Source organism: Kogia breviceps, chromosome 14, assembly GCF_026419965.1.
Source record: "Kogia breviceps isolate mKogBre1 chromosome 14, mKogBre1 haplotype 1, whole genome shotgun sequence".
Lineage (NCBI taxonomy): Eukaryota > Metazoa > Chordata > Mammalia > Artiodactyla > Physeteridae > Kogia > Kogia breviceps.
The window spans coordinates 8029874-8039863 of record NC_081323.1 but is presented as its reverse complement, the minus strand read 5'-3'; the positions used below and the strand labels follow the sequence as shown (position 1 = coordinate 8039863).

General features: G+C 46.8%; 1 protein-coding gene across 22 annotated transcripts in view; it reads right to left on the bottom strand.

Moving 5' to 3' along the window:
- Positions 1-503: 503 nt before the first annotated feature.
- BCAS1 (brain enriched myelin associated protein 1) overlaps positions 504-9990 on the bottom strand; it is a 110020-nt gene continuing 100533 nt past the window's right edge. For 21 of the 22 annotated variants that reach the window (XM_067011925.1, XM_067011933.1, XM_067011924.1 and 18 more), the window contains 2 exons: positions 4517-4780; positions 504-1526 (listed from right to left, as the gene is read on the bottom strand). In XM_067011925.1, coding sequence (XP_066868026.1) covers positions 1452-1526; positions 4517-4780 — 339 coding nt within the window. In that variant the 3' untranslated portion in view covers positions 504-1451. The remainder of the gene's footprint in view (positions 1527-4516; positions 4781-9990) is intronic. The other variant, XM_067011937.1, reaches the window with a different exon arrangement.

Genomic DNA, 9990 nt, shown 5'->3' with positions numbered 1-9990 from the left:
AGATCAGGATGAAACTCAGCTCCAGCTGAGACCAATCCCTGCCCTGTCCTTCTCTTCTTCCCTTTCCCCTGGGAGCCCTCCTTCAGCCTAACACGTGCATCTGAATCCCTGTCTCAGGCTCTGCTGTAGGCGGCGTGGCCTAAGAAAGTGTTTGTATATATGTGCATGTGTGCATATATACAAATATACATGTGCACACATTTGTATGTGCACGTGCCCACACACAAGGAAACTGAGAAGGATCTGGGAGAAGAGATATGATGGAAGAAGAGCACTGATTTTCTACTGTGGAAGATAAAGGCATCTCAGACATAGAGCACGAGAGACCTGCTTTCCAAGTTGAAAATTAAAAGATCCTTCAGATGTAAATGTACTTTTTATTAAATCAGAAAAAGATACAGTATACATGGTATCAGGCAATCATATGGCTACTTTGGATTACATTTTAATACACTCATCGTCCTATGTACTCCTCTGTACAAGTATTAAAAAAAACTCAGGTATTTGAATAATCTTCTGTAAATTTTTATTATTAACTGGGGTTATAGGGAGGGTTTTATCAGAGCACATCCTGAGAACATTAGGAAATTACAGACAGACTTGAGATAAGTGTCAGACAGAACAGATGAAGCAAGCCCCTCAGCCATCTGAGAAACATTAATAATGTAAGATTGCAGGACCGGAATCTTTGTTAGGGATGCAGGATGCGGGATGAAAATGGAGACCTTGGCGCCCCCTAGTGTTGCAAAATAAACTCGCAAATTCATTTATTCGGTTTGGTTTGGGTTTTTTGGTTTGTTTTTTTTTTTTTTGAAGTTGTAATCCCCGCCCTTGTCACTGAGCCTCAAAAAGCAATTGTTTTCCCAAATTATGTCAAGCCCTCTCCAGGCAATCTTTTCCCCCTCGTCAATGACGTTCAAGGACCCTATTTGAAAAACAACTCTTATTCATTCCTTTGTCATTCCCCACACATTCCGTTCCAGAAAATTGGCAACCTCCCAACGCGGAGCCCACGTTTTCCCTCCTTGAGACGTGAACTTAAACAAACGGATTCCTGTCTCTCCTCTTCAAGCTGAGAGGATGAGCGTGTATTTACGACAAAGCTTAATCCCTTCAGGCAGGCGTTTTCCTGCGGCAACTTACTCGTCACCGGCCATTGTTCACAACTTCGCCAGAACGCGGCCCTCGGCCCCCTCCCCCCACCTGCTCGGCAACCATCGACTCTTCTGACCTGGCTCGTTAACCTGCTCAACCATCTTGACAGTTATTTACCAGGAAAGGCCGGACCAGAGGCAGAAATAATACACCTCAATATACAACGGCTCAGGCTTCATTGGTTAGGCAGAATTTCATTTGATGGCCATCAGAAGGAAAATATATATACGCGGAGCGGGGATGGGGAGGAGATGGAGTAGGGAGAAGACCTCTTGGTGGGAACCGTGGTGATTTGTTTACTTGGATTTGCCAACCGGTCCGATGGATACGGGGTCTGTTTGCACTTGAGCGTCCAACATCCGCTTTGGTCCCTGGAGAGGAATATACAAGAAGTTGCACCCTAGTGAAGAGCTGTAATATCAACAGCAACAACTGCCATTTATTTAGCACCGACCCTGCGCCCCGTAAATACACCTGATTCGTGGGCAGTGGGTAAGAGAACGGTTTCCAATGAGATGCCCGAGTTCAGTGCCCGGTTATATTACTTTCTAGCGTTGTGAGATCTTGGACAAATGGCTGAACTCTTTGTGCTTCAGTTTCCTCATCTTTAGAATGGAGGTGATAACATTTATCTCGGAGGGGTTGTTCCAAGATAAAGTGAGTCCTGACTCGTAATGTACTTAGGACCTGGGGTGTAGAAAACCTGCCACAGTTAGAGCTCACTTCCGTCACCCTCTCTAATCCCTTTCTAAGCACACTGCCTGTTTACTTTTCTTACAAAACGTATCTTTGCAAAGTGTTCATGTAATGCCAAGTAGGCTGCTTTCTGTTCAAATCCAAGCAGCATATGGAGGAGGAGGGAAAAAGGGGCAGAGGATGAAGCGGATGTCGCTAGGAGGGCAAAGGTCACGCAGGCGGTGGTTGGCGGTGCAGTCTCTGCGAAGCTGACCTGAGGGCTGAGGCTGGGCTGGGCGGGGGTGCGGGGGGCCAGAAGCTCGTTTCCTGTAAGCGACAGGGCCTCTGCCAGCCCCGCTGCTGGCGTTGCCCTCTCAGGAAAGGGGTCAGACAAGCCCAGGGAAATGGGTCCAGCCTAGCAGTCCTCAGGGCTTGATCGGGTCCTTGCAAAGTGGCAGGAAACCCCTCCCTCCTTCTCCACCACTGTTGGGAGTCTCCCGACAATGGAAAGATGGAGGACTTGAAGAATAAGCATTTCTACCTCAAAGGGACATTGCCGTAATTAAAAGAGGTGATGAATATAAGTGAAGCACAGCCTCAGAGGAAGGGCTCGGCGACTTGAACTGTAATTATTATCTAGAACCTGCCCACGTCTTGGCACCTCTGCAGGCATCACAATGCCAAACCGCCACTGGCTCTCCCAGGTAACCCTAGAAGTGTTACCCTGGGCATCTGTTTCTGCTCTTGCCACTCTATAGCCATTTCTGCACTATAGCAGCAAAATAGTCTTTAAAGGCTATAAACAAAGGTCCAACACTTCCTTGCTTAACACCCTTTAACACCCTTCCCAATTTTAGTAGGATTATGTCAACATTCTTTGCACAGCCTGTACAGCCAGCATGAGCTGCCCACCGCTCCAACCTTAGCGACTTGTCATTCACCTAGCTCACCACCTCCCAGCAACGGGGGCCTCAAACATACAAAGCTCATTTCCCACCCCAGGGCCCTTGCACGTGCTGTTCCCTCCTCCTGGAGCAAAGAGCCTTGCTCTCTTCCTGTCTGGCACTGATAATCAGTCCTGTCTCATCTCAAATATTATCTCTTCAGAAACACTTTCTGGATCCATAGATTCCAAGCTGCACACGTCCTGCTGTCCTCGTCCCCAGCGTAACCCTATATCACATTACCATGTTTATTTCTCCTCCGAGACTTCCCACACTCACATTTTTGTTTTGTAATTTATCTACTTTATAGTTCCATGTGTCCCACTAGAAAGTGAGCCTCGAACTGAGGCTCTACACACATACACACATACTCAAGGACACAAAGACGAGACAGAAATAGATGACATGGATCATAAAATTTTAAACTTGGGGCCTGAGATTCTGTATTTCTAATAAACTCCCCAGAGATGCTTCTAAAGACCAAACTGGGGCCAGAGGAACCACAGCCCTCACCTAACCTCTATCTATAATATCAGAGGGCACCAATGTCTACAGATATTCATGAAACGGAATAGTGAGGAATGATTAGGGCAGTTTGCTTCACGTAACTACCCCATCTTCACTGCAACATGAAGGTGAACCCCAGTTCGCTGGCCCCATAGCTGATGCCAGCAGTATTTCCTTGCCTGGCCCTCCTGGCTCAACCCACGTTCCCACGGGCCCTGGGTATGATTTCACTTGTCTCTCCTAGTTTACGCTCGATCATCTTCCTCATTATTTGGGCGATGATTCTTCAGACTCTCCCTGTTTGCCAGGATTTACGTTATCCCAGATATAATGAAACCTCTACTAGTATCGTATTTCACTCCATCTATTCGTTCATCAACAGACACTGCTTGGGTGTTGACTGTGTTCCAGCCACACGCTGGCGAGGCTGGGGGGCAGGACGGACGGGACGGCACGTCTGCCCGGGACAGGCCTGGTCACCGCCTTCCCTGTGCTAACAGTCTGGAGAAGGAGACAGAGAAGAACCAGACAGACACAGATAAAGAACCCCACGCTTAATTCATTATTTAATGTCTGGCCTCCACTCACCCTTCACCGGACTTCCCCAGAGGGAAGGAGCTAATACGTTTGAGCCTGGTCTGTATACCCACCACCCAGGGCCCGGCTCAGAGCAGCTTCCCTGGTGGAAACTCCGCAAGGCTGTCTTTGGCCACAGACGAGCATCTCTCATCATCGCCTGTTCCTGCCAACCCACCCCATCGCTGCATTCCCTCTCCTCCGGCCAGACTGAGCCTCGGATCCGTGCCGTCTCCCCGCACACCTTTGTTCCCATGGCCTGGACCTCAGCTGCTCTCAGACTTCCCCTTGCCTCTTCCCTCTACAGGTTAACTTGAGGCCCCTCCTCATATGGAACCTCTGAGAAGCCCCCGCCCCCCTCCTCCCAAACCCAAGGCCAGGCCACGTCCTCACCCTCAGGCTCCCTTCCTGCGCCCGCCGCCGCCTCCCAGCTCCGTCCGTGTCCCGCCCTCCCCCCCCCCCCGCCCCCTTGCCATCAGCGTCACACCTGCCTGTGGCCGCGGAAAAGCGATGCCTGCACCCACCTTGCTCACACAGCAGGTCCTCGGTGTCTGGCCAAGGCCCAGCCAGCCGCCCCCTGGCCAGCCGGTCCCCTTGGGAGGCGGGGCCCACAGCCCCGGCCCAAAAGCCCAGAAAGAAGAGGAGAACCGTCCACCCACCAGGCCCTTGAAGAAGCCCCCGAGGGGCTGTCGCCGCTTCTCGAGCCTCTTCTGGGACTTGTCCCCGTCCCGCAGCGAGTTCACCTCCGCCGGGGCCGGCTCCGCGCGCGGGGCCGGCTCTTTGGCTTCCTGCTTGTTGCTCTTCTGCTTCTCGGTGTCGGCGGACGCCTTCTTGTCCTTGGAGGAGCCCTCTTTGCCCTTCTGGCCGGCGGCTGCCGGCTCTGACTCCGGCGGCACCACCGCCTTCTCAGGGGGCTCTGAGGCCTAGAGCAAGTTCAAACAAAATGCATTTTTAGTGGCTGCAAGACAACGCTCAGTAGCAGGTGAGTAAACATGTTAAAGCAGAGATGTTCAAAGGTTGGATGGTGTCTACGTGTTCAGGATTCCTGGGTGAGGTGGAAAAAATAAATGAGAAAAATGTGTAAATACTTTTTATGGTATGAGGTCACAGTGGGGACATTTATTTACCAACCTGATCATTCATTCATTCATGAAAACTTCCCCAGCAAGCATTCTTTACTCCTTCTTCGGGAACTAGAACCTGGGTTTTCCCTGGAGAACCACCCTTCTCTCTGGTTTATTCCCTGTGGTTTTGACACACTAATTTCATCCCTGGACAAAGGGCACACGACCCAGGCCTGGCCAGTCAGAGCACTGCATGGGATTGGGCTGCTGGGATTGGTTCCATCTGGCCAAAGGCAGCTAAACCTGAGCTAATCTCAGGGCTTTGCTAAAGCAACCGAGAGAGAGGTCAGTTCCCTTTCCATGAACTTGAAGCTGGGAAGATGAAAGCCTGGAGCTTCCAGAACCACCACCATTTCCAAAAAAAATCCTGGAAGTGGAATTTCTTTTTTCTTAAAAAATGAACCATGAGGCACAGAGGAAAGCAGAGCTGAGAGATGAAGAGAGAGAAAGGAAAAAAGAGCCCACGTATGGATGGCATTGCACATGCCCCTGGATCTAGCTGTTCCTGAAGCCCCTTTTTGTATGAGCCAGCTTTGAGAGGATTTCTCCCACTTGAAACCACACGTGACTCTTCTTGGGGATGCCTGGTCTCTTCTTCATGATTATGTCTATCTTAATTTCTGGCGTGAAACTGTCATTTCATAAAACAGTGGTAAAAATAAGATAATTGTTTCAGTTTTGAACATACCTCTTTTCATGGTAAAGTGAAATGTTTGCATTCCTACAATGTTTGGTTCCTACAATTTGGAGGAGTAAGGCTGTAAAATCCAAAATTCTAGGTAAATTACAGACAACCAAAAATCTGTTAGGAAGTAAAAGACTTTTTCCCATAATTTACTTGAACTGAAAAGACTCTGGGGGCCGGACAGATAAAATGAAAACATGAAAGAGGCTAGGGGTAAGAATAATGATATGGGGAACTTATTTCCCCAGTTGTGAAAGCAGCATAAGGCCAAAGAAATATTTCTCTAGTGTATGAAAAACAGTTCAAGCTATGCTGGCTTTGATGTTGGGGAGACAGTTTGCAGCAGGGGGGACTGTGGTGAATTGAATGCCACCTGCCTTGTCTAAAGGGGCAACAACTGCTCAGATACGATGTGGGATTATAGCCCCAGTGCTGTCATATCTTCTGTGTTTTCAATGGAAACTTGAAATTGAATTATTTTAAATGCAAAGTACGTCAGTTTAAAAATATTGACACAGAAAGTTTTAAAGCCCTGTTCACAGCAAACAACCACAACACAATTATCCCTGTGGGCTACAATGGCCCACTGGATACATATTTACAACTTATGATTCATAAAATTTATGTGTTGTCCCCAAGTCACAAAGTTCTATGACAAAGTGACAGTTTTGATTCAGAGGGCATAGAACTGTCATTTCACATCAGTGAATCAAACACACCCCTTAGAAATGAGCAAGAAGACAGAGAAAATGCCCCTGTCCTGAAGGCCCTCCCACGCTGCAGCTCCCCCCTGGAGGGCAGAACTCCTTGGAGAACAAAGCCTCAGACATCCAGTGCAGCCCAAGAAAATGTTTTACAAGCACATGTCCTGAATATTTCTGTTGGATCCCAGTTGCCAAAGTTGTAGCAAATGCTAAGATACAGATGTCGAGTATAACAGAGGGCCCAGAGTAGATACTTACCTTAGAAAGAGACAGAAACTCCCACCGTACTGCTCTGCACAAAGGCCAGAAACCAGTGACTCTGCTCAAAAACCCTGTTAACTGTTTTTGTTGCATAGAAGATTTTAAGATACAGTGAGTAGCTAAAAGCTTAGTGTCTGGAGTCAAAAGAACATGGTGTGCAGACTTCCTTGGTGGCGCAGTGGTTGAGAATCCACCTGCCAATGCAGGGGACACAGGTTCAAGCCCTGGTCCGGGAAGATCCCACATGCCGCGGAGCAACTAAGCCCGTGCGCCAGAGCTACTGAGCCTGCACGCCACAGCTACTGAGCCCGCACGCCACAACTACTGAAGCTTGCGTGCCTAAAGCACGTGCTCCGCGACAAGAGAAGCCGCCAGAGAGAAGCCCGCGCACCGCAATGAAGAGCAGCCCCTGCTCCCTGCAACTAGAGAAAGCCTGTGTGCAGCAACGAAGACCCAATGCAGCCAAAACTAAATAAATAATAATAAAATTTAAAATTAAAAAAAAAACACCAAAAACATGGTATGGTTCTCGTTTCATCACATCCTTGCTGTATGACCTGGAATATTTGGTGTGATCTCTCAGCTTCCTCTTCTGTATGGGAGCAACAAACAAACAAATCATACTTCATGGTGTTGTGAGGATTAAATTAGCTAGTAATGGAAAGCCCACAGCACACAGTGTCTGGATGCCAAGCACAAAGGAACCAACCGTCTTGGTCTGTCCGGGAGTGAGGGGGTCTAGGATATGGAACCTGCATTTTTTTCTTTTCTTTTTTTTTTTTTTTTTTTTTTTTTTTCGGTATGCGGGCCTCTCACTGTTGTGGCCTCTCCCGTTGCGGAGCACAGGCTCCGGACGCGCAGGCTCAGCGGCCATGGCTCACGGGCCCAGCCGCTCCGCGGCACGTGGGATCTTCCTGGACCAGGGCTGGAACCTGTGTCCCCTGCGTTGGCAGGCGGATTCCTAACCCCTGTGCCGCCAGGGAAGCCCCTGAATTTTCTTTATGTTTGCAGTCATTGCTGGGATTTCTTTGCTCACTTGGAAATGTTCTGATTCCCTCCGGAGCACAAAACTCCTCTGAGTCTCTTCCATTGCTTTATCCCCAGCACCTCACCTGATACATGGTAAATCGCCATCAAAATGGGCTGAATGAATGGCCAGCAACTCGCCTTCCAAGGGTTTCCAAAATACTTCCCTTAGCGCATCGCTCGGGTGTGAAGTGCGAAGTCCCTACAAACCAACAGCTCTCATGGGACACTGATTTTTTTTTCAAGAGGGGAGCTTTCAATGGGTCATTATCCATTTACCATATGCTTACTCCATCCCTATTAGGCCTACATTTTTTTTTTTTTTTAATGGCTTAGAAACGAACTTCTGGAAACAATACATGGCCGGTTCCTTACCTTCAGAGTGAGCTAAGAATCTGAACTGTGCATGACTGCTTTGTCATGAAATGCAGAAGATTTAGAACCTTTGCTTGGGGCTTGACGCTGTCTCAAAATTTATAACAAAAATTATCCCATCCTAATACTCCGAGTGTCTCCTCTCCTAGAACCCAGGGATGCTGGCAGGAAGCTGGAGAACAAGATTACTGGAACAACCAATTTGATTCAGACACTGGAAGCCAACCCAGCCTGGGAATTTTTGGGCTTTTTTTCATGGAAACATCAACTAAGGCTTTTATAACTCAGAGGGCAAATCTAACAGGAGCAGAGAATGTCTATTCCCATCCCCCAAAGTTAGACTAAGCATTTGTCATCTCCCAATAGTACACAACACACCAATCTTCTCACGTCTGGATCCAAAGCCCTGGAAAATAGAATTCTCAAAACATTTCTAGATGAGTGTAAATAGAATGACGTTTCCAGCTCATTCAAATTTCCACTGTTTTCAGATTTTAGAATCACCAAAATGACTGGCATAACTGTTTCACTGTCAGATTCCAGACAAACTGTACAAACATATTTCAGTGTTTCATGGTGAATAACGTAGTTTATCATGTTTCCAAGGTAGTAACCTTTGGGATTTTTGATTCCAAAGTGGTCTAGACTATGGGTTTGGGGGGCAGGTATAGTAATAAGTTAAAAAAGAAAAATGAAAATAATTTGAATGCACTAAAAAGCAATATATTCCATATCAAAATATACAGGGTAAACTAATTATTATGGAAGTAGAAATATCATAAATTATTTAGTAATTGCTGGAATGTGTGTGTGTGTGTGTGTGTGTGTGTGTGTGATATGAACATTACAGGGTGATAATTTCTCATCAGAAGCACAACAGTAATAGTAATAAAACAACAGCTATGGCTTTATATGGTGAAGCCATATAAAAATACTCCAAAGTATTTGGAGTAAGGAAGTAATTAAGGTTAATTGAGGTCATAAAGATGGGGCCTTGATCCAATAGGATTAGTGACTTTGTAAGGAGAGACACCAAAATACTCATTCTCTCTCCTCTCTATGGTATTTTGTTATGGCAGCTCATGCTGATAAACACAGCAACTAACATTTATTGAGTCCTCTACACCAAGAATGTTCTAAGTGCTTTACATGTATAGATTCATCTAAATATGACAGCCCTATAAGGCAGCACTTTTCCTAGCTCCATTATACAGATGAGAAACTGAGGCATGGAGAGATTGGTAATGTGCCTTTGGTCACACAGCTACAAAATAGCTGAGCCAGGATTCAAACCCAAGCAGTTTGAGTCTGCAACCCATGCTGTTAACCACATCTCTGTATTGCCAAAATTAGAACAAGAATATTTGATGACATTTTTGTGGAGGTATATTTCTAAGTTAAAAAAGAGTGCAGGTTATAAAATAGGGTTTTGAGCATGAGATGATCCCACTGGGAAAAAAAAAAGAATACATATAGTTATAAAAATGTCATAGCTGTCTCTTTAGGATAGAGAAAATGATAGAAACGAACCACCTGATCCCATGTCTTTCACACATCTAGTCCAGAAAAAGCTCCTACTATGTACCAGGCACCATGCAGTGTGATAATAAAAAAGAGAAGAGGCCCCTTCCTTGCTCCACAAATACTCCAGACAGGGGTGGGAAGGGGTAGGGGAGACAGATAACTAGTGGACAAATGACTTATTTCAATGTGATAAGTGCCATGAAGTAAAAGTACAAGATGCAGGAATGATGGGTGGAAAGGGAACAGCTTTTTGAGGAGGTGACATTTCGGCCAAGATGCGAAGAATGGGAAAGAACTGTCCATGTGGAGAGAGGGAAGAGCACGTGAAGGAGCTTTGCAGTAAGAAATAGCTGAGGAGCTCTAGCTTGTTCGTGCTCGCATCTGCAAAGCCCAAAATGGTGCCTGGTATACAGTAGGCACCCAACCTAGAGACA